The sequence below is a fragment of the Saimiri boliviensis genome, chromosome 1 (assembly GCF_048565385.1).
Source record: "Saimiri boliviensis isolate mSaiBol1 chromosome 1, mSaiBol1.pri, whole genome shotgun sequence".
NCBI lineage: Eukaryota > Metazoa > Chordata > Mammalia > Primates > Cebidae > Saimiri > Saimiri boliviensis.
The window spans coordinates 246,650,884-246,676,403 of NC_133449.1; the positions used below are offsets into that span (position 1 = coordinate 246,650,884).

Below are 25,520 nucleotides of genomic sequence, written 5' to 3' on the forward strand. Positions count from 1 at the left end.
TGAGCCGAGATCACGCCATTGCACTCCAGCCTGGGTAACAAGAGCGAAACTCCCGTCTCAAAAAAAAAAATCTGTAATTTGTGCTTTTGTCCATTAGATGTCCTCAGCTACGTTTATCAGAATTTAACTTTTCTCGCACAAATTTTAGTCTCTAAATACGTTGAAAAGTTTGCATGTAATTTTTACTACTGTTGATATTTTAAACATTTATACAAGGTCTCTAAAAATCTATAGATACATGAGGATGTGTGGTAGAAGATTTAGACATTTCTTGTGTCTTTTGTACTATATGTAATCTTGGTTAAATAAATTTTTAAGTGTTAAATTACTTATTAATTTTTTTCTTTTTTTCTCCCCTTTTTAATTTAAAGAGTTTTGGGACTGGAGTTAAATAAAGACAGAGATGTTGAAAGAGTCCATGGTGGTGGAATTAACACCCTTGACATTGAACCTGTTGAAGGGAGATAGTAAGTTTATTATACTTATATAATCATTTTTCTTTCTAAGTGAAATGCAGTAAAATCCTGCTTTTTCAAATTAATGATATAGAAGGTTCATTAAAATTAATGAAAATCCTAAATTGTAGCATTTTTTAATCTGGCATTATTAATTTCAAATAAATGCAAAACATCAAACCTACAAAATGTCATATAAACATTTCCAAGCTACTTTACTATAAATAAATACTGTTAAATCAACAAATGCTGAACTTCTTTTGGATGCAGAGGGCTTTTAAGTGCTAGTGACTTTAGGTGCTATTTTAAAACATAGTTGCTGCTGCTCTCAAAAAGTCTAATGGGAAAATAATATAAAAAGGGGAAGACTATTTTGAAGAATTAGGTTCAGAACAAATAAGAATTATATTTAAGTTCTTTCTGGCTTTACCACTTAGCAGCTTTGTGACCTTGAGCAATTTACCTAACCTTTCTAATTCTCAGTTGCCTTAGCTATACACTGGGAACAACAATACCTACCTAACAAGTTTGTTTGGAGGATTGAGATATATGTACAACATGATTAGCATAAAACCTTGCATATCATAAATCTTTGCCACCACTGCTGCCGCTATTAATCAAAAGCAGTATTGCATATACTTTTATTCCTTTTAGTCCAGTCTCTACACAGCAGTCAAAGTGCTTTGAAAAATGCAATTCCAGACATATTCTCCTACTTACAGCTCATCATAATACCACATTACTCTTATAAGACAATACAAAACCTTTCATGTGGCCTATAATAAAGCCACATATAGCATTAACTAAAGGAAACAGTTTGTCATGTTATGGTAATGTTTAGTATTTCAGAATTTTTATTTTATACTGAAATGTTATTATTTACATTAAGTCAAGTCAGAACAGATTTGATAAACTTCCACTTTCTACTTCCAGCTTCTACTATGGTCTCTCTCAGTACTGTATAAGAAACATCTTACTTTTAGCATGTGGTTAAATCTAAAAGATGATGAGTAATCATTCTTTCCTTCTTCCTGAACTTTTCCAGGCTCAGTATAACACCTTCTATTCAAGGACAACTGTGGGGCACTCACTTATGAAACATGCAGACTTGAGCAGCAAGAGATAGCTGACTTTTGGGTTTGGGTACTGGTCAGGAAAGTATTTAATACTGCTACTCCAGCCAGCCACTTGGGGTAGTAATCAATTGTGTGGCCTGTGAAGTATCAGAAGCCAGTAGACTACTAGTTGGCAGAGTTGGTGAGAAATGTGGGAAGTTATAGATTATATGTGCGTGAAATATATTTGAGAAATACAAGTGAGGTGTCTTTTAGTACAGCACATAGAAAAAAGACTGAAGACTTTTGCTACAGTGGTTTTCCCCTTTATTGCATGGTAAAAGTCTACAACTATTTATTTCATTGTTTGCTAAGACTTTTATTTTGCATTAACCCCTTTTGATAGCAAAAAGAGATATAAAAAGGAAAGTGTACATTCGATGGAAAACTAAGTTCTAATTTTCTTAAGAAAACTCGATGTATATATAAGTTGCTCAAAATACCTGTAATATTTACCATACACTATGAGAGCTGTAAAGATGTCACTGAAAATCAGAATGGAAACTAGACAGAATACACAAATCTGATAGAGAAACATTTATTTTCAAAGTTAGGTGCTATTTTACAAAAACTATCTGAAAATTACAGTTTAACAGATGCAACTGCAGAGGATGCATTGGCATATCACTCTGTGATGCTTGAATTTTCTTTTATACCTTTAAATTCTTCTAAGTTAATTTCATTCATCTTTAATACTAAGTTTTTTTGTCTATATAAAAACAGAAACCATATCTCTTAATACTCTGTCAGCAGAAAAGTATCTCATAATTAAATAATGTCAGTGCCATCAAATACTTCAAATAGAAAGTTAGTGGAATCCGAGAAAAGCTTTTGAAAGCCATTTTAACATAGTTGAAACATCTGACATTAGTGTAAATACCATATCAATTAAGATTAAAAGTTCTTAACATAATTTTATTTTATATTGATTATACATCAATATAATATACATGATAATACATGGTAAGAAAAGCATAACTTTTAACATAATTTTGTTTTAAACTGATTATACATCAATATAATATGCACGATAATACATGGTAAGAAAAGCAATGTTTTGTGAAGATGAAGTATGAAGCAGAAGTGTTTTGGGAGTTAGGTGTAGTATATATGTAACTCACAACTGTGTCTAAACATTTTATGAATCTAAATAAAAGTTGTAGTTGTTAAAATTTACAGATATTTCTCTATGTATACATTTAGAGTAACTGAATTATAAATTTTTGTAATAAAGCTAATGTGGAATTTTTTTTAATAACTAAGTAGGCCATTATTAGCAGACTTTCTTTATTGCTCATCAATTGGATTTGAGCCATCAAATAACTACTTTTAAATTAACCTAATTGTTTTATAAATTGGTATTGAATTTATCTTAAAAACAAGTCTATAAATCGCTACTTGCTACTAGTTCATGAACTGTTTGCAACTGGTTCACAAGACAAGAAGCTTGTACTAAAACATAAATCTACTAAATCATTACACACACCATTTAAAGGAGCTAAGATATGCATGCAGCAAGACTTTCTCAATGAAGAAAGACGTGTGTTTATTTCCGGCACAAGCTCCTTATCTTGGAGAGTTAAATAGCACTGCTCTACATTTAATTGTATTTTGTTCAAAATCAGGTGAAAATCTTTCAGTCAAAATATTCTGTGAATGTAGTGCCAAAAACTGTAGTTTGGGTGCCATTCTTGAAAGATGACAATGTCAATGCAGTTTTTAACATTCCTCTAATTCTCCGTTAAAACACATAAAGGGACTAAAAATGGCAAGTAAAAAAATCAGATTAACACAACAAAACTAGGTCATGAAGTATCCCCACAAACCCCTAAGTGGAAATGAACTACTGACAACTGCGCTACCAGCATTTATGCCAGAGGAGGCAGTAAAAAGCACTAAGGCATCTGATATACCTGGATAAGTCCAAAATAACCGATAAGTTGTTGAAAGCTTAGCAAGCAAATTTGACTACAGTAGTTAAAATTGGGAGAGGATGGCATACTCTAATTGTAGGTAAGTTTGAATGGTCCATGTTGTAAGAGCAGAAGGAGCTATAGCAGTCTGGGCCCTAATATCTCTCTAAATAGCTAACCAGTCAAAGCTCCCCTCCAGTACATCACTATACACTGAGGAAAAACTGCTGGAAATAGAATCCAAATTAAGCAATTCAGAGACAATAGAAACAAAGAAGAAAGATGTCCCTGATAAAATTGGGGAGGTGACTAGAACCAGGAAATCTCTGAAAGTAAGCTGCCATATTTTGAAATCTTACCCCGCAAAAAAAAATTGTTCAGGGAATAAGAGGATTTTTAATATATAAAATTTAAACATTATTCTAAGTCAAACCTCCATTCTAAAAGGTTAAGAAAATTAATTTTACATAAAAATAAGCAGAAGAACAAGATTAAGGTCAAAGTTCCTACAAAATTATTATAAAAACAAAGAGAATAAGAAGTGGACTAATGCTGTTATGGGGAGTGAAGTCATACCCGAAAGAAGTATCTATAAAACGGATGAGAACTCTAACCTAATATTTCAAAACTAGGTAAAAGTTGTTTTATAAAGGTATAATAAATGAAAGAATAATGTTAAGTTGGAATTAGAAAACCTCAGAAATGAGATGTTCAAACTCAAAACATAGAACCAAAAATATTTCAGAAATGAGTACTAAAGTATAAGGAACACAAATAAGTGGAAGAGGTAATGCCTTAGAAATAGAAACTAGAAAGGAGGAAATTTTTAAAAACAAAAAAATGAAGAGAGAAAAATAATTCAAGAGATGTATATATAGAATATAGGCAAAGAAGATCCAGCATAACATATAATAAGAGAAGAAAGAAGAAAACCAAGGCAAAAGAACAGAATAAATATGAAAACAATAATTCAAGAAAACTTTTCTAGGATAGATAAGATCTGGAACTTTATATAAGGGGGAAAATTACGTTGTTACTAGACTTTGACTTTGGCTTTCTGGCCAAAGAAATGAAGCTTCTTATCCAAGATGCTCAAGGAAATAAAATGTGAGTGAAGGATTTTATATCCAGCCAAATTGATTTCAAGTATGAAAAGGACAGATAAATTCTCAAAAACACAGAAATTCAGAGACAGTTGTTCTCATTAGCCATTCCTTAGGAATCAACCAGAGAATGAAATCTTTCAACCAGAATGACAAGAGAGACAATAACATAAGGATTGATGGTGAGCAATAATATTAGCAGATAGCAACACTTTATATAGATGTATAAATTGATGGATCTAGGTATTGGTTTGTCTGCTAATATCACATCACAATAAAGAGTAATGGCAAATAGAAATCATTTTAAATTATAGCACATGCATGCAGTCACCAAAGTCCAGGCTGGACATTCTAGGACAAGTGATCTGGTTTCTGCAACAAAGAAATTACAAGAGAGGGAAAAAATGCAAGAGGGAGGGAGAAAGAAAGGTAGGAGAGACCTATAGATTAAAATTAAAAGGCATTAAATTTTTTTAAAGCAAACCTAATATTCACGCATACACTCTAGAGTGATGAGCTATGAACTGTACAGAAAAGAAAGACAGTGATTATGGTAAAAATCATGATAATGAGTTATTTTGAGATGAGAAGGAAGGAGTGATAATCTAGAGAGATTGCATTGTTTGGACCTTTGTGAAGAATTTTTCATGGTGCCTCTATTTTTAATGGGAATAAATGTATATTTTGTATAGTAATGGAATAACATTCACAATGTCTAAGATTTTATAATATTTAAAGTTGGTGTAACTTCCAAAAGAAACATAAAATAGAGAATTTATTCAAGGAGGATTTTATCTTATAAAAAAAAGTACTAAGGAAAGGTACTTTTGAATGAAGGTCAAAAAAAACAGTGAAAATAATCTGAAATATTTGCACATTTCAAAAATGTCTGCCATTTTGCAGAATTTGCTCTGAAGTTACCATGTATCTCATCATCTATTATTATTTCCTAAATTAAACATATTATGGCTTTTAGAGAAGTCAGTTAAAAGTGGCAACAATTCTAGATTTAAAGGTTATTTTAGACAGTTTTATGCAAAAAACAAGTAAGTTCATATTGAAAAATTCCATTTTAAAAATACAAGTAACAGTCTTAGAGAAAAATAAGGTTAAGAAACTGATTAAAGTATAGGAAGTCCCAAGAATGATGTTTACAAATTATTAAGTTCAATCAATGTATGTAGCTTTAGTATATATGCTTGTTACTTTTACTTTTTAGATATTTTTTTTTTTTTTTTTTTTGGAGACGGAGTTTCGCTCTTGTTACCCAAGCTGGAGTGCAATGGCGCGATCTCGGCTCACCGCAACCTCCGCCTCCTGGGTTCAGGCAATTCTCCTGCCTCAGCCTCCTGAGTAGCTGGGATTACAGGCACACACCACCATGCCCAGCTAATTTTTTGTATTTTTAGTAGAGACGGGGTTTCACCTTGTTGACCAGGATGGTCTCGATCTCTCGACCTTGTGATCCACCCGCCTCGGCCTCCCAAAGTGCTGGGATTACAGGCTTGAGCCACCGCGCCCGGCCTTTAGAAATATTTTTGCAAAGTTTTCAAATAGAATAATTTTTTAGGTTCTACCAATATAATAGACCAGCTCTAGAGTGAGTCAATAATTGTTTCCAAAAAAAGATACTGCTTATTTTTAGCATCATCTTTTACTCTCAAAAGTAAGGCTTCCAGTGATTTGGCCCCTGCCTCTCATCTCTCACCACTCTTTTCCTTCTACCCTGCACCAGCAACATTTTCCTTTTTTTGGTTGCTAGAGTGGGGTTGGAATGTTACTTTTACAGCTTTCTGGCTAACTCTGAATTCTCCTTCACATGCCAGCTTAAATATTACAATCAGGGAAACTGTTCCTGAATTTTCACACTAGAATAAAAATAAGTTATTGTCACAATGATCCCAATCATAACTAATAATTTGTGTGATTATGCATACTACCTGTTTTTGCTATTGGAATGTAAACTGTGCAAAGACAGAAACCATGCCTGCCTTGTTCACAGTTGTTTTAGCAGAGTGCCTAACATTGTAGGAACTTAAAGTTGAATGAACTGAGTGAATGCATTCATAAGAGAAGGAAGGAATCTAACATTTATTTATCTCCTATTTTTTGCCATGTACTATAAAAAGAATTTTGCACTTAAGTTTTATTATCAACATTGTGATTTAGGTAAAAATGTCCCCCTCCTTTACAAATGTTGAAAGCCTTAGATAGGTGGTGTAACTTGCCCAGGGTCGAAATTAGGACATTTAAAATAACTGTAATATTTTACTTTCTTAAGAAATCTCTTTCACAATCATGCTGCATTTAGAAATACATATTTTAAAAAAAAGAAATCTCTTTTGCCATCTTGTTTCTGTCACTCTTTCTTTTTTGAAGTTACGGAAGTAAACTTGAAATGATCACAGAATAAATTTTTATATTCATCTATAAATATTAAGAAATTTTAGTTTATTAAGTCTGTGCTATTGAGGATTAACTCATTGCAAACTGATGTATCCTTAATTCATTTGAGTGTTTGCAAATCAGTTTTTAGAAATTTGCAATCATAAACTTACTACATAAAATGATAATGTGAACTTTTTTTATTATCAGCATGTTATCAGGTGGTTCAGATGGTGTGATTGTACTTTATGACCTTGAGAACTCCAGCAGACAACCTTATTACACATGTAAAGCTGTGTGTTCCATTGACAGGTATGTATTAAAAATGTAAAAATGTATGAATTTGTAAATAGTTGAGTATTTTTTGCATCGAATGCAAAACTTGAAAGTAGAAGTCAAGTGAATGGGTCAAGCGAATTGTTCAAGTGACACATTTGCATGGTTATTCCTTGACACTTTCTCAAAAATAGTAACTGACATTTAGGTATAGTTTTTTAACATGTGACTTCCCCAAAACAACTTTGGTATCAAATTTGAAAAGGATTTTATTTTTTAAAAACTTTTGATTATGTCTTTCTTTTTCTATACCTAAATAGCACATCCCAGTAACTACGAGTTTTTAGTACCTCTTAGTATAAGATTCATTTATAGTCCTTCAGCTAATTATAAACACAAATTATATTTTCAACTGATACTAATGGAAGAAAAGTTTTAGATATATAAAACATACTGGTATTCCCTCACCAAAGACACACATATACATATACCCACTCACCCCTCTCTCGTCTCTCTACTTATCAAAGATGCCTAACTTAAAAACATACTTCTATTATAATACTTGTCTTCTCTGACTATTCTCTGCTGGCTTATCAATCTTGTGATAAATATTTTAAGTCTAATAAAATGTTTGTGACCTAGTTTTTCCATTTTGGTCATTTAATCCTTTCTCATCACCTATATCCAATCTGATAATGAGCAGACCTTTGAATTAACAGGGAGAATGGGTGCTAAGAAAATGCTTTCAAGAGGGAAAACTTTGTAAACATTAACATCAACAGTCTTTTACAGCTTTTCCCGAAGCATTAGAATAGTTGCTATGAAACATTTGTGAAGAGATTTTTCTGTTGTTTTTTGGCTCTGGTGCTTCACATTGGAAATACAGATTTGAGGAAATCAGTTAATCTCAGCTTCAGACTATTTTGTTTTAAAAATAAGTATACATGGTTCTTAAGACCAGCCTTGCCAGCATAGTGAAACCCCATCTCTACTAAAAATGCAAAAATTAGCTAGGCATGGTGGTACATGCCTATAGTCCTAGCTACTCAGGAGGCTGAGGCAGGAGAATCACTGGAACCTGGAAGGCAGAGGTTGTGGTGAGCCGAGATCTTGCCACTGCACTCTGGCCTGGGCAACAGAGTGAGATTCCGCCTCAAAAAAAAAAAAAAAAAAAAAAAAAAAAAAAAAAAAAATGTTCCAGCCTAACCTAATGCAAGTCTCCACTATACAGCCAAAAGGTGATCATCCTCTTCCACAAAGGGTGATGATCCTAAGTTGAAAACTAAAACCACTGTGTAAGTGAAAAACAATGTACTTACAGGAAAACTTAGTGGAGTTTTCCATACCTGGCTCCATTTCAAGGTCATGTTCATTTTTCATTAGTTTAACTTACATCAGTATTATACAATTTGTATACTCAATTATAGTTAACCTATAAAAATAATGAAGGTAAGAGAGGAAAGAATGAGGAAATTATTAAAATATATAAATATTTACAGAGAAAAGAAGGAAATATGAGTAGGCACTATAGTTCTTGTATTTTTACAGCTGTTTTAATGCCAGAGTTGGCACTTAAGACTTTCCTTCTTCATGTTCTCATTCCTTCAGATAGCACCACAACTCTTTAAGGTCCCAAACCTTCATCATAAGGAATCCAAAAGCAACATGATTGTATCTGTATAGGGTTACTGTTAACTTTTTTAACAGAAGGCTTCTGTTAACTTTTGTTTTCTATGGGAAATTTCAAATATATATGAGATTGGAGAATAATATAATGACCTGTGTATCAGTCACCCAGCTTCACCAACCATCATAACCAATATTGTTTCATCTCTACCTCCTACCCATCCACCTTCATAATTATTTTCAAGTAAATCTTGAACAGTGTGTAGTTTCATCCATAATTATTTATGTCTCTAAAAGATAAAGACTTTATATGCATAACTGCAGTACCATTATCTTACATACACAAAAATTCTCTATATTAAATATCCAGTCTGTGTTCAAATTTCCCTCTTTGTCTCATAAATCTCTCTTAACAGCCAGTTTGTTTGAGCTGAGCCAAGATTAATTAACATCCAGTTTGTTTGAGTTGAGCCAAGATAAATCTCTCTTAACAGCCAGTTGAACCAAGATTCAGTTAGGTAACGCACTGTGTTGGCCACTGATTCAGAGCATACTACATCCTTCAGGACAGCATACCACCCTCACAAGGTGGTGTATTGTAGCTGATGTCATAACTAAGTCTTCAACATGTTGTGTTTTTATGGAAGATGGGTTACATAAGATGTGCATTTCGTGGGCCTCCACCAGTTGCATTCTTTGGTCAGAGAGTAAGTTCCTTGATAAAAAGCAATATTGTGTGGAATACTACAGAGGTGTGTGAAACATTCAACAATTCTAAGAATAGTAGTGCTAATAGAATGAGACTTGGGAAAAGCAAATCCAAAACCAAAACAGCTGTTTCTTCCAATAAGACCAAATCACTGCCCCTTCCAAGATGAAAGAAGTCCAGTATAGTTGGCTGATCCTTTCAGTCTGAATATAGTACAGAAACAGAGAATCTCTCACATGATGACCCTTAGTAGGAAGCACACCTCTACATCACACTATAGGAGCCTGAATCTAGAGATGCCTGGACGTTCTTTCTCACCTTCTTCTACACAGCTAAGACACAGGCATGTGATCTGAGTTTGACCATTCATATCATCCTACCTGAGACTACAACTTGTTCTTAATACAGCACCAGTTTTGAAACTCACATATGTCAGTTATCTGTAAATTTTGATGGTTGTTTTGTAGATATCATCCTGATGTTCACAAATACAGTGTGGAAACTGTACAGTGGTATCCTCATGACACTGGCATGTTCACATCAAGCTCATTTGATAAAACACTGAAAGTATGGGATACAAATACATTACAAGTAAGTACATTACAACATTTGCAAATTGCTTTGTAGGATGAAGGAGAATTTAATCCTAAACGATTTTAGTATGATTATTTGCTGAGATGTCTTATATGTTAGATGTGAAAGCAGTATAGTGGTTAAGAAGAGCTGGACTGCTTGAGTTCGTATTCTGGCTGTGCTGCTAAACAGCTGTATGACAATGGGCAGATGTCCAAACCTCTGTGTCTGTCTCATGTGTAAATGGAAATAATGATTATAGAATGGTTGTAAGAATTAAATCAGCTAGTATATGTAAAGTAGCTAGTACAGTACATAGCATATAGTAAATGCTCAAAAACTATTAGCTATTATTAGTATACCTTTGTGAAAACTATTGTCTAGTAATCTAAAGTAGAAAACTGTATTTATCTTTGATTGATCTAAAAACTTGAAGGAAAAAGCTGTTAATACTGTAGCTTAGTAAAGACAGGCAGTGGATTATAGTTTCTATGATATTTGGTCAAATTCACATTTCTAGTGCTAATCTTTTCTCTGAGCTCTACTCTGATATTTCTGTACTTTTCTACAGTATCTCTATACTTAAATGTAGTGTCATCTCTTCAAACTTAACATGTTCCAAACTGAATGTGATCACACCTCATTAAATTTAGTCATAAAATCTTAGCAATTCTTTCATCAAACTCTCTCATACTTCTCTTTTCTATTTCCCTTGCCTTTACTGCACATCTAGACTACTAAAATCTCCGCCTTGCTTTCCTTCTACATTTTCTACACTAAGTTCTACCCCAGAATTAATCTTACCATAAAGCAGTTTCATCATGTCGCTACCCAAACCCTCTAGGGATTCCCATTGTCTAAACTCAGCTTGGCATTCGAAGCTATCCATGACTTCAGCCCTTGTTCCTTCAATCCAACTTTCTACCTGTCTTCAACACAAATGCTTTGCTGCAACTAAATTGATCATATTTTGAAGCTGTTGTATTCCCTGCCTCAAGTCCCTTTCCCTTGCAACTTTTCCCTTATCTTAAGGTCACATCTTTTTTTACAGTTACTTTGAGCCCGGACTGAGGATGCCAGAGTCCTAGTTCCATTCTGCCACTTATGAGATTTATTGCTGTAGATAAGTCATTTAATTTGTTAGCAAAGGTCTCTGCAGCTATAAAATTAAGGTGTCAGACTAGATGTTGTCTAAGGTCCCTTTTAGTTCTATCATGCAATTTAGTGATTTTAGCTTCTGGAGTATCTATTAACTGTTATTTTACTTTAACTTTATAGCACTATTTTCTGTATTCTTATTTTAACATATTTTCATACTACCTTATAGTATCATTTTTATACTTGTGTGTTTTATTTGTTGTTCTAGATTGTTACCTCCCCAAAGAAAGGACTATGTCTTATACATTACTAAATTCAGTGTTATATACAGTAACTGCTGAATAAATGCTTTAAGGATGACTAGCGATGTATGTAACTGGCCACATATTAATAAGTAGTAAAATCACAAAGTATATTATGATTCTCATCAGCAAAACAGAACTGTGCTGTGTATATAAATGCAAATTTAATACACTTCTAATAATTCAAACTAAATAGACGTGTCTTTTTGACCTTGCTACGTTAGAATAGACCTATCATTTCAGATTTATTTGTATATTAAAGTATATTTATTTAAAATACGTCATTGATAATGAGAATATATTTTAACAATTAAATAAATGTCATGAGCTTTCACTTCTGACTATAATGGAGTATCTTGTAGCCAAACCAGCACCTCCATTGAGAAAAACTAGATAGAATATAAACAAACACCGAGTTGAGGGTTTTGGAAAGCTGCCAAGAAATCTAAGACTTGAGAATCAGATCCGAGAGAGTACTTAGAGAAATGCATTCACTTTCCACACACTCTTTTTCTCTTTGGGCATTTAACATTAATGTAGAGCAAGAGACTGAGAAGACAGGCATTAGATAGTTTCTAAGAGGCAGATAAATGAGTGGGACTTTAGTCAATTTCATAAAGCTGGAGAGACAGAAATTGAGCTGTGGAATGTGGGCTGCCAAGACAGCCAAAAATTTATACACCATGGAATATTATGCAGCCATCAAAAACGATGAGTTCACGTCCTTTATAGGGACATGGATGAACCTGGAAACCATCATTCTCAGCAAACTGACACAAGAGCAGAAAATCAAACACCGTATATTCTCGCTCATAGGCGGGTGTTGAACAATGAGAACACATGGACACAGGGAGGGGAGCACTACACACTGGGGTCTGTTGGGGGGAAATGGGGGAGGGGCGGGGGGTGGGGAGGTGGGAGGAGATAGCATGGGGAGAAATGACAGATACAGGTGAGGGGACGGAGGGCAGCAAAGCACACTGCCATGTGTGTACCTATGCAACAGTCTTGCATGTTCATCACATGTACCCCAAAACCTAAAATGCAATAAAAAAAAAAAAAAAATTAAAGGGTCAAGATCACAGAAAGAAGACAGATGCAGAAAAACAAGCTTTTTTCATTGAGGTATTTGCTGACCAAGCTATGCAAAACCATAGACTAAGAAATGAAGCAGAAAACATCTGAAAAAGAGCAATTTTCCCCAGTCACATGGTACTAGAGAGAAGAATTGCAGTGCAGTACTTGCTAAGCAGAAAGGAGCCTAGGGAAAAACCCAGGCTCTTAGAGCACCTAGAGGGGTATTCTCTAAGAATGGGTACAAATAGGAGGTAGATAGAGCTCAATTTTTCCTATGTAATTTCTAGTATTCAAATTATTATTCTAAACACTTAAAAAGGCTGGGTGTGGTGGCTCATGCCTGTAATCCCAGCACTTTCGGAGGCTGAGGGCAGGTGGATTACCTTGACTTGGGAGTTCGAGACCAGCCTGACCAACATGGAGAAACCCCATCTTTAGTAAAAATACAAAAAATTAGCCAGGCATAGTGGCTCATGCCTGTAATCCCAGCTACTCAGGAGGCTCAGGCAAGAGAATAGCTTGAACCCAGGAGGCTGTGGTGAGCCAAGATTGTGCCATTGCACTCCAGCCTGGGCAACAAGAGTGAAACTCCATCTCCAAAAAAATGAAAAAACCACTTTAAAAAGAGATAATGCCAATCTTATGCAAATACTTCAAGAGGGAAAAAAGGGACATTTGTAAACTTTTCTTATGGGGCCAGCATATCCTCAAAACTTACAAGGGCATTGCATGGAAAATACAGGCCAGTGTCTCTTAAATATAAATACAAAATTCCTAAATGAACTATTAATAAGTAGAATCTAGCAATATACAAAAAGAATAACATATCATGAGTAGACAGAAACAAAGTTGTTAACATCTAAAAATCAACTAGTGTAATTCATCATTAACAGAATGATGAAAGAAAGAAGAGGAAAAACTATATATTAGTCATCTCAATACATATAAAAATTTTTAAATAAAAGTCAATATCTTTTTTTTTTTTTAGAGACAGAGTCTTGTTCTGTTGCCCAATCTAGAGTGCAGTGGTGCAGTCATAGCTCACTGTAACCTCAGACTCCTGGGCTCCAGGGATCCTCCCAGCTCAGCCTCCCATGCAGTGAAGGCTACAGATGTACACCACTGTCTCCAGCTAATTTTTTAACTTTTTGTAGAGACAATATCTTTCTATGTTGCCCAGTCGGGTCTAAAAATCTGGCCTCAAATTATCCTCCCACACTGGCCTCGAAAAGTGTTGGGATTACAAGCATGAGCCACTGTGCCCATCCTCACATTTTTTTTTTTTTTTTTTTTTTGAGACAAAGTCTTGGTCTGTCACCAGGCTGGAGTGTGCAGTGGAGTGATGTGGGCTCACTGCAACCTCTGCCTCCCAGGTTCAAGCAGTTTTTCTCCCTCAGTCTCCCAAGTAGCTAGGACTACAGATGCCCGCCACCATGCATGGCTAATTTTTTGTATTTTTGTAGAGATGGGGTTTCACCTTGTGGGCCAGGATGGTCTCAATCTCCTGACCTCATGATCCACCTGCCTTGGCCTCCCAAAGTGCTGGGATTACAGGCATAAGCCACTGCGCCTGGCCCTGCGTTTTTAAAAATTCTCTGTATACCAGGAATACAAGAGAAATTCCTTAATTTGATAAAAAGTATTAAAAAAAAAAAAAAAAACTAAAGCAACCATTATAGTTGGTGGTAAAATGTTGAAAGCTTTCGCTTTGCATTATCCCCATTATTTCCTCTATTTAACATTTTACTAAATGTCCTAGTCAGCGCAATAAAGCAAACAAAGGAAACAAAAGACATAGGAAGTAGAGAGGAAGCATTTAAACTGTCATTTACAGAAGACGTGATTATGAACCTAGAAAACTCAATCTATAGCCAAATTATTAGAATTAATATAACTAGGCTGGGCGCAGTGGCTCACGCCTGTCATCCCAGCACTTAGGGAGGCCGAGGTGGGCAGATCCTGAGGTCAAGAGATCGAGACCATCCTGGTCAATGTGGTGAAACCCCGTCTCTACTAAAAATACAAAAAATTAGCTGGGCATGGTGGCGCATGCCTGTAATCCCAGCTACTCAGGAGGCTGAGGCAGGAGAATTGCCTGAACCCAGGAGGCGGAGGTTGCGGTGAGCCGAGATCACGCCATTGCACTCCAGCCTGGGTAACAAGAGCGAAACTCTGTCTCAAAAAAAGAAAAAAAAGAATTAATATAACTAAATTTAGCAAATTTGCTGGATACAAGGTAAAAAATTTCTAAATTCCAGACACAATTATAAAATGAAATTTCAAAACTAATATTGTTTACCATAGCATCAAAAATCATCATATACCTAGTAATAAATTTAATGAAAAATATACGAGACTATTTTGAATATACAGAGATCTTTAGAACATTATTGAGAGAAATTAAGACCTAAATAAGTGTGAAGTATTCCATGTTCAAGAATTAGAAGGTCAATGTGGTAAAGATAGATACCAGTTCTACTCAAAGTGATCTATAGAATAAATGCATTTCCTATCAGAATCTTAAAAGATTTCTTTTTTGAAAATTGACTAGCTAATTCTAATGTTCATATGGAAATGCAAAAGGGCGGGGTATTCTTGAAGAAGAGTGAAGTTGGAGGACTTCACCCTCAGATATCAAGACTTACTAGTTAAGACAATGTGATACCGTTGTAAGTAAAAAGGAAAAACACCACACAGTGGAACAAGATAGAGAATCAATAAATGTACCTGTTCGTGACAATTATTTGATTTATGATAATGCAGGTAACCCTTCAACAGTGTGGAGGTTAGGGAAGCTGACCCCCATCACAGTTTAAAATCAATGTATAATTTCTGATTCCCCCAAGAGGCTATTAACACTAATAGCCTAGTGTTAATTGGAAGCCTTCATGATTACGTAAAGTCAATTAACATATACTTTGTCTATGTATTATATACTGTATTATTTTATTATTTTTATTTTTATTTTTCCAGACAGAGTCTCACTCTGTCACCCAGGCTGAAGTGCAGTGGCGCTATCACGGCTCACTGCAACCTTTGCCTCCTGGGTTCAAGCAATTCTCCTACCTCAGCCTCCCGAGTAGCTGGGACTACAGGTGCATACCACCACGCCCAGCTAATTTTCTTATATATTTAGTAGAGACGGGGTTTCACCACGTTGGCCAACCTGGTCTTGAACTCCTGACCTCAGGTGATCCACCTGCCTTGGCTCCCAAAATGCAGAAATTGCAGGCGTGAGCCACCACGCCTGGCCTATATACTGTATTCTTATAGTAAGCTAGAGATAAGAAAATGTTATTAAGAAAATTGTGAGGAAGAGAAATATATTTACTACTAAGTCAGTGGAAGTGGATCATCATAAAGGTCTTTATCCTTATCATCTTCACATTGAGTAGGCTGAGGAGAAGGAACAGGAAGAAAAGGGGTTGGAGGAAGAGGGGGTTGACCTTGCTGTCTCTAGGGTGACAAAAGGTGGAAGAAGATTTGGAAGGAGGGGCAGGCACAGTTGGTATAACTATGGAAATACGTTGTAATTTCTGTCTGTTCTTCTTTATTTCTCTTAAAAATGTTTCTATTACAGTACTGATCCTTCTTCCACTATTTGCTTTAGTTTCAGTACCCATATCTTCAAAGTGTCCATGTCATAAGAGTCCTTTGTGGCATTATATTATCCCAGAATAGGGCACTTTTGTCTGCATTTAAAAACTGTTCAGGCAGATATCCTTTGTCCTCAGTGATTTTCTTAATGGCATCTGGAAACTCATCTACTGCCTCTTGGTGGGCAGAAGCTTCTTATCCTGTTACCTTGACTTTTTTAAAGCCAAACCTGTTTCCAAAATTATCAAACCATCCTTTTCTGGCATTAATTTCTCCAGCTTTAGATCCTTCACCTTCCTTTGGCTTTACATTGTCATATAATGACTGTAATGACTTCTCTTTTAAAAAAATCATATTAGAGTCTATATATAGATATGCCTTTCTTTTAACAATCCTGCACCCACATAAAAGCTGGATTTTCATTAAGAGGTCAAAGGTATTTCACAAAACGTGCAAGGTTTTCACCCTGCTGGCATAGCTGCAGTGACAGCATCACAAATTTTCTTTTTTCTTATTCTGTATTCATTTATCTTGAAATGGTAGGCAACCACAGCTGCAGATCTTAATCTATGGTACATGGGTTAAGCAACTCAGCTTCTTGTAATATCATGACTTTTCTCTGCTTCTTGGGAGTACTTCCAGCATCACCAGTGACACTTTATATATGGGTTTCAAGTTGTACGATAAATGAATTTTATCTTGGAAAAGTTTATTTTAAAAAATCTATATAGGAATAACCCCTAAGTTCTCTAGCTTGGCAATTCAGTGAATTACATTGTTATTTACTAAGATGGGGAAGGGTGGGAGCGATGAGTTCAATTTTCAATTTGCCGAGTTTGAGGGATTTTCAGGAAATCCAAATGGAGATAACCCAGGAATTGAGCTATAGATATCCAGAATTCAGGAGTAAGGTCTATACTGAATATACAGATTTGTGCTTCACAACATGCCAAGTATCCCTAATCCAAAAGTTCAAAATTTGAAATTTTTTGAGTTGTAGATTTGGAATACTTAACCAATAAGTATAAATCAAACATTACAAAACCAAAAGAAATCTGAAATCTGAAACATTTCTGGTCCCAGTTACTTTGGATAAGGGATACTTAACCCATAACATGCAACTGGCAATTGAAGACAATGCATAGAACAAAACCCTGAGAGAGACAAAGATAAATAGGATAGAAAAAGGAAACCAAAGCCTGCTAAAAGTGATGAAAAGATGGAGCCAAGGAGAGAAAGAGGAAAATCAGGAATATATGACACAATGGAAGCCAGTAAAAGAGACTGCTTTAAAGAAGATGGAAGTAATCATCTGTGTTGAATACTCCTAACGTATTAAATCAGATGAGGAGATTATTGGTAATATTGGAAGAGTAGTGTGTATTAAAGTAGTGAAATAAAAATAAGATTGCAATTAGTTGAGAAATATATGGGAGATAAGGAATTAGAGATAGCCAAAGTTTGGATTTGAGGAGGAGGAAAAATTAGGGAGAATGTAAGGTGAAAGGCTTTTTATTTATTTATTTTTTTGCCTTAGTGAGGGGGTGGTGAGATGAAAAAGACTTGAACTTTTAGTGCTGTTGGGAATGAGCCAGTGGGGACAGAGGTTATAGAAACCCAGAAGATAATCTATAGGGTTCAGATCTCTAACAGTGCTGAAGGGGATCTAAACACAAGTAGGAGAATTAACATTAAAAATGGGGAGGAATCTCGAGACCAGCCCGGCCAATATGGTGAAAAACCATCTCTACTAAAAATACAAAAATTAGCTAGGCATGGTGGTGGGCACCTGTAGTCCCAGCTATTCAGGAGGTTGAGGCAAGAGAACCGCTTGAACCCAGGAGGCAGAAGTTGCAGTGAGTCGAGATCATACCACTTCGCTCCAGCCTGGGCAACAGCAAGAAAGACTCCGTCTTAAAAAAAAAAAAAAAAAAAAAAAAAAAAAAAAAAAAAAAAAAAGGGTTAGGAATCATGATTTTAGATAACAGGAGTGAAGAAGGAAAAAGGATAAGTGGAAGCAAATGTGTTTGTAGGTTTGTTGTAAGCCATTAAGGGAATTATGATTGAGTGCCTCCTATTTTCTTTTTGAAATGAAATATCAGATCACCTGCTGTGACTGAGTGGGGATGTTCGTGGAGAAGATTTGAAATAGTTGTGGAATACTGCAGAGAAATATAGTGGGACTAGCTGTCATTACTGAAATTCAGAGGAAATGAACAATCTTTTATAGTGACACTGCCCTATTATACTTTTTTTTACCTGGGTAGAGCAAGGGATTGGCCAAGTGTGGGCCCATGGACTTTTTTGTAAATAAAATGGGTTTTGGCTACAAATATTGAAACTGCCTTTGCAAAAATTTATCAGTGACAAAATTGTGGCAGTGCCTTTAGCCCTCAACCGCCTGAATTATTCCTGGACTTTGGCCAAGCTAACTTTGGGAGACAGTTAATACTCTATTTTTTAATTTTATTTATTTATTTTTGAGACAGAGGTTCACTCTGTTGCCCAGGTTGTAGTGCAGTGGTGTGATCTCAGCTCACCGCAACCTCCACCTCCTGGATTCAAGCGATTCTCCTGCCTCGGCCTCCTGTATAGCTGGGATTATAGGTGCCCACCACCAAGCTCAGCTAATTTTTGTATTTTTAGTAGAGATGGAGTTTCACCATGTTGGCCAGGCTGGTCTCAAACTCCTGACCTCAAGTGATCCTCTTCTCTCAGCCTCTCAAAGTGCTGGAATTACAGGTGTGAGCCACTGCCCCCAGCCATTTTATAGTTTAAATGATAATAGTTCTTCCCCAAAACTCAACCACTTTTGTAAAGCTAATGAGAGTCCACCAGACTTGGAGGAGGAGTGGAGTCTGAATTCTGCTAAGGTGTAGATGTAGACCCAGTGGCTCACACCTGTAATCCCAACACTTTGGGAGGCTAAGGAGGGTGAATTGCTTGAGCCCAGGAGTTGAAGACCAGCCTGGGCAACATGGCAAAACCCCATCTCTACCAAAAATGCAAAAAGTAGCCAGTCTCATAACCTGGTCTCAAAAATAAATAGAGAGAGAGAGAGAGACATAAATGATTGCCAGCCATTATTCTGGAGGTCACAAGATATATAACTTCCCCAATTACTCCTGAGATAACATCACAACTGTAGAACCTAAAATTGGCCTTTTGAGATATCTTTTCAGAAGGTTTTCATGTCTGACATCAATGGCTCCACCTGAACATGCCAACTGCCCCTGTGGCCCCACCCAGAAGTGACTGAGTGCACAGGAGGACCATTCTCCACACCCTTCTCATTGCACCCCCAGCCAATCAACAGCAAGCACCCATTCATTGCCTAACCACTCCCACTCCTTCCCCCAAACTACCTTTGGAAAACCCCTAACCTACAAGACTTTAAGGAGATTGATTAGAGTAATATAAATAAATCCCATCTCCCACTTGGCATGGCCAGCCTTAATCAATTAAATTCTCTAGTGGAATGCCATTGTCTTTGCAAATTGATTTTGTTTGTGCAGCAGGCAGGAAGAACCTGGCGAGCAGTTCCAATATGTTCATTTGTTGTACATGACTGCTGTAACACTGCAGTGACAGAGATGAGTAGTTGGTACTGAAAGCCTAAAATATTTACCATCTGACTCTACAGAAAGTTTGCCAACCCCTGGTGTAGATCAGTCTGGATATAAGTACAGAGAAGGCAGACATTTGGGGTCACCCAGGGTAGAAGTCTTGACAAATGGAAGGATATTAGCAAAGGAATTGAAGATATTGGCAGTTGACCTTGGTATTGGTGTTGGACCTTGAATACAACCTGGAGAGGAAAAGAAGTAGATGAAAGGAACTGATAGAGGTTCCAGAGTTTATTCGGATTTCTTGAGAGTGGTTGGCGAGTGGCGGGGGAAGCTGAAAATGATAGAAGATTGTGATTATAGATAATTGAAATGTATGATTTCAAAGAAGGGACAATTCGAGGTAGTAACAGGGTCCTGGGTGTGGTAGCTCAGGTTGTATGGAACTGAGAGGCAGTGCTGGCTACATCATCCATGTAGATACTGAGCCCCGTCCCCACCAGAGTGGGCGGAGAGGAATATGGTGAGCCACATGCTTGTATTTTCTTAGTTTCTGGGATTTACTGGGAAAACCTATTTTTTTTTCTCATAGAAGGGAGAAGAATGTTATAAATAACAGGATTTCAAATTATCAAGGTTTTTTGGGGTATTACATTTCTATGTTTAAGTTGAATTGCTAACACTCAATTTAAAAATTGCTAAAAATTTAGGGAAAAGTAAATAGCAAATTTATTGCTTTGTTTTTATAATTAAAATTTATACTTTTTAAATGTCTTTTGATTAACAGACTGCAGATGTATTTAATTTTGAGGAAACAGTTTACAGTCATCATATGTCTCCAGTCTCCACCAAGCACTGTTTGGTAGCAGGTTTGTAAGTGTATTCGTTTGTCTTTTGGCATATTGAAAACTTTCTCCCTTTTTATATCTAGTTAGTTTTGACGTAGACATTTTAAACATGAGGAACATCACAATTTGTTTTTTTAATATATGTACTATCTATATTCAATTCAACAGATACTGTGCAAGTCAAGCACTATCTAGTGGCCAGGATTCAGAGATTAAGATCATATTTCTGTCCTCTAAAGAGTTCCTTTTAAACCACTAAAGTTTCAGAGATTTTACATGAATAAAATTTGGCAAATTTCCCAGTTTGACACAATAAAACAAGGAAATTATTTCCTTCTCTAAGTTTGTGTTTCAAATTAAGCATCAATTTATATAAAAGCACCTGCAACAAACATCTTCATATATAAGGAAGAAAAAATTATTTTCTAGTATCAGGTATCTGGGCCCTGTGATTCATTATATTTGTGGCACCATGTAGGTCTCTACTTCTGGACATCAGTCAGCTGTTTTATCCATAAAGAAGAGCTAGGAACTAAGTTGTCTTTGAGCTCCTTTCAGTCTGTGTCCAGAGTTTCTGTGAATCTGTTACTAGTGATTGGAAGTATATCATTAACTTGGAAAAACTAAGCTATTAAAATACAATGATTTGATTTGATGAAATGGAATAGAACTGTACATACGTACATTTACACACATTTACCAAAATAAGTTTCCTGGGTTTGATATTGATTTGATGTTAGTTACTTCACACATAATCATGGGGAAACCTAGTGAAGGGTACACAGTCCTCTTTATACTCGCTTTGCAACTGCTTGCAAATCTGTAATTATTTCAGAATTAAAAATAAATGTAATAATAGAGGTCTCTTACTAGTAAAATATAACTGTAGTTAAAATAACTTTTCTAAATGTAAACGTTAAAAATGACTTGAAATGTCTTTTTGACATATATCTTTATATTTCTACATAGACACATGAAAATGTCATGATTACTAATGATAATGTCTTGTTTCCTTTTAATGATGATTTATGATAAAATTATCTTAAAGCATTTTTGTTTTTACAGTTGGTACTAGAGGACCCAAAGTACAACTTTGTGACTTGAAGTCTGGATCCTGTTCTCACATTCTACAGGGTATTTTTATTTTATTTCAAACAGCAACTACTTTGAGTAAAGCATTCAATAAAAAGAAACATAACTAACAATGTATTCTTTGTGAGTGACATGACTGATGTATTTTGTGCTAGTTGTTAAAAGTCAGCAGGGAAATAAAGATCCTTCTGTGCATTATTCTTATAAAACTGAACTATTGAAAAGACATTTTATGAACAATAGTCATTGGGGAAGCTCAAAGGATGTGAAAAATAGGTCTAACTCAAAACCTGGTGTTATTTCTACATTAAAAAAAAGAATGCAACTGGAAAAAAAAGCAGGATCACTTAACTCTGAGAGGATCAAAAATGTTGGGAGGTTTATTTGTTTGCTGGAGAGAAGAGTATTGCATATTTATATAGTGGAGAAAGAGTACCAGTATATTTGTCTCGTATATTATGTAATATTCTGGCTAATGAGTAAACATTGTTCTTAATATTTAGGTGCATTTTTTCTCAGTAAGAATATTTTAGAAAAATATATCGAAGTAATTCTGTGGTAAAGGTATATTAATTTAAATTATTCTTGCTCCTTTTTTATCAGTATTAGATTGTCTAATTCTAAACAATAAAAAGATAGAATATGATTTGTATATTTTTACTTCTCTCAGAAACAAATAACAAATATATTAAGAAAAGTTGGTGAGATGGGTAGCATTTTTTGACATTATGAATTTCTATTAATATAAGCTGGGCAGATGAAAATGTCTGATGTGAATAGTTCAGTTAGGTAAAAGTGAATTAAAATGTTGAAATCACCCTTTGAACTTATTACCTGTGCTTTCTAGAAAAAAACATTTTATATAAATGCTTTTTTACAGTCATGAATTAAAGTAATTTTCTCTTACAACTTTATGAGAAATTAGAAGACATTTTTATCCTTTAAAATGTTTATCTTGTATGTTTTATTACAGTAATTGAGCTTGAGTTACATGGATTGACTCACATAAGCTAACAACTGTATTTAAAAAGAAAGGCTTACTTAACTCTATTTTTTTCTAAAGCAAAACCAGTTATTTTACAATAAAATGCCATGTGTTAGAAATACTCCTGTAAACTTCACATTAGCATTGAAATGTAGATTATTATAAGTGTGAGAAATGATCATATCTATTCACATTGAATATTTAGCCTCACTTTCTTCAGAATCAGGTGAAATTATTGGTACTCTATCTTTGGATTTTTCAAATATCTTGCAAGACTTTTCATACAGTTGTATTTGCAGGTCATAGACAAGAAATACTGGCAGTTTCCTGGTCTCCACGTTATGACTATATCTTGGCAACTGCAAGGTAAAATTTAATTTATTTGCTTTGAAGTGCATTTTAGTAATTAATAATAAGCATTTAGAAAAGACTATGTAATGTATGTATTTTAGCATATTTAATTATTAATTAGCTCCTTTAAAACTGAAGTGTTGAGTTAGAGATTTTAATTCATGTCACCAAAAGAAATCTGCCTTTGCATTCTAATTCTAATCCTATCCATTTTCAAGGTATTTCACCTTAGAACACAGAGGAACTCTGTTGTGTCATTCTTTCACATACAAATATAACACTGTGCTCATTTTTAAATAGAGAATTTTTATTCATTATCTTTAACCTAGAATTATTTTGAATATGATATAACATATCCACACATTCACTAATTCTATTTTCTAATATTTAATGACTTCCTCCCACGTGCAAAGCATTGTACTAAGGACCCAGAGGTAAACCAAGGCTTCGAAAAGCCAACAATTTAATGATCTAATGGGGCACATAGTCAAAAATCAGTGATTACAGGACATCCTGAAAAAATTCTTTAATAGAGGCACATCTTTGGTAGGCATAATATAGGAAAAGAAAGCAGGATCACTTAACTCTGAGAGTATCAAAAGATGTGGGGAGGTTTATTTGTTTGCTGGAGAGAAGAGTATTGCAGTATTTATATGCTGGGGGAAGAGTACCAGTAGAGAGAAACAGGTAAAGATAAGAAATGGAGAGAATAAGTGGTGCATCAGGACCTTGAATACACAGATATGGGTGGTATCAAGGATCCAGATAAGGGTAGAAGGGACACCTGGTTTGGCACATGAAGAGCACTGTGAGACTAAATGGAAGAGGAAAAGGTGGAAGTGAATACAATTAAGTTGGTAGCTTTGGCAGAGATGCTGAAGAAGTTCAGACCAAAAGGCTTCTCTTGGTTTTTAGTGGACTAGGACTTGATGTCATCTCTTGAAAATATAGGAATGAGGATGCAATTTTGAGGAAAGATAGTATTGATCTGGAATAACAGATTGAAAGAGAGAGGGAGCTGATTAAGGGCGCATAGAATTACTGGGCAGGTGTTCTCAGTTGAAGACGTAGATCACAGGCGTACCAAGCTACAGCAATTAAATCATTAAATGAAACAGACTTAACAATTTTTAGTGTCTACAGGAAAGTACCTCAGTGCCTGAAAATTGTAGAAGTCGTGGGAAAAAGGAAAAAAAATAAAATCACAAAAAGGCTTGTAGGAGGGATCAAGGACCTAATGAAGTAGAAGTATGAGAGTTAGACTAAGAAGATTTTATAACTGAATGGAAAAGAATTAGTAATCAAATATTTTGATATATTTTCATAAAGCTTTAAGTAGAAGAAAAATTATTACAAAAGCTATTCATATTAGGTTTATAAATATCTGTGTCTGGATTGTTTTTGAGTTGCCAGCCCTCTTTCCCTGTCACAGGTTAGGCCCTAAAGAAACTTCTCTTAATAATTAACAAAATATAATGTTAAAATTTACAATTTCTGAAGTGCAGCAAGGTCTAGAATTATAGCCATAAGACTGACTGAAGAGGTATGAAGGTTAGGAGTTAGGTGCTGGTTATGCTTGGGTGGATTTTACATTTTTCATGCTTAACTTGGTTTTCCCAAGAACAGAGGAGAGCTAAGAAGCTTTCAATTATAAGAATGCCCCAGGAATTTGAATCAGTACCAGAATGGACCTAGTAATCGGTGTTAAAAGTTGAATATGTTCAAATCTAATCTGTTTCAGAAGACACTTAAATCCTCATACAGATTTCATTTCCCTCAGCTGGAAAGAAAGAAAACCAACTTAAGAATGGGAAATGCTAGCTTTTTGCTGACTATTCTCGTTGGCTAGGTTTGATGGTCATCTGTGAAAAGAATCAAGATTTTTAAAAACCAATAAACCCTGTGTGTATATCTTTAAAAAATTTATAAATGAAAAATATGGTTATAAAAATGTAAAGTAATATTCTCTCTTATTAAAATGGCATGGATAAGCCCCCTGGGTTACAATATTGTTGAGGTCCTTGTGAGGACACGATAGCATAAGATGAACTGATTAGGAGCACATCGGATTGCCGGCATTTTTCTTTAGGAATAGCCTAGAAACTGAAATAGATGTCTGATCATAGATTTGGCTTTCTTCTTTTTGCTTTCTGGAAAAAAAATATGGAAGTAAGTGTCTAATTTCTAGGAGACGTTAAATGTAGTTTTCATATATCTGGTAAAGATTGATTTGAGTACAGGAAACCAAATGGAAATGCATGGTCCTAGTTATTTACCTTACTCTTCCCATTTTTTATATAAAAAGGAAAAAAACACCAAATCATACCAAATGGATTTTTGAGCAAAGTGAAATTCGTTATTGACAGCATTTGGATAATAAGCAGTAGAAAACGTGTGGTAAGGAACTTACTAGGAGCAAGCTACAGACCTCTCTGGTCCTTGGGAAAAA

At 35.1% G+C, this 25,520-nt stretch overlaps 1 protein-coding gene across 3 annotated transcripts in view; it reads left to right on the forward strand.

Moving 5' to 3' along the window:
- The window catches only part of ERCC8 (ERCC excision repair 8, CSA ubiquitin ligase complex subunit), an 86,129-nt gene that overhangs the window by 18,956 nt on the left and 41,653 nt on the right, over window positions 1–25,520 (forward strand). For all 3 annotated transcript variants that reach the window (XM_074385667.1, XM_074385661.1, XM_074385675.1), the window contains exons 2-7: window positions 372–467; window positions 7,182–7,283; window positions 10,050–10,173; window positions 20,583–20,664; window positions 21,709–21,777; window positions 23,020–23,086. In XM_074385667.1, coding sequence (XP_074241768.1) covers window positions 372–467; window positions 7,182–7,283; window positions 10,050–10,173; window positions 20,583–20,664; window positions 21,709–21,777; window positions 23,020–23,086 — 540 coding nt within the window. The remainder of the gene's footprint in view (window positions 1–371; window positions 468–7,181; window positions 7,284–10,049; window positions 10,174–20,582; window positions 20,665–21,708; window positions 21,778–23,019; window positions 23,087–25,520) is intronic.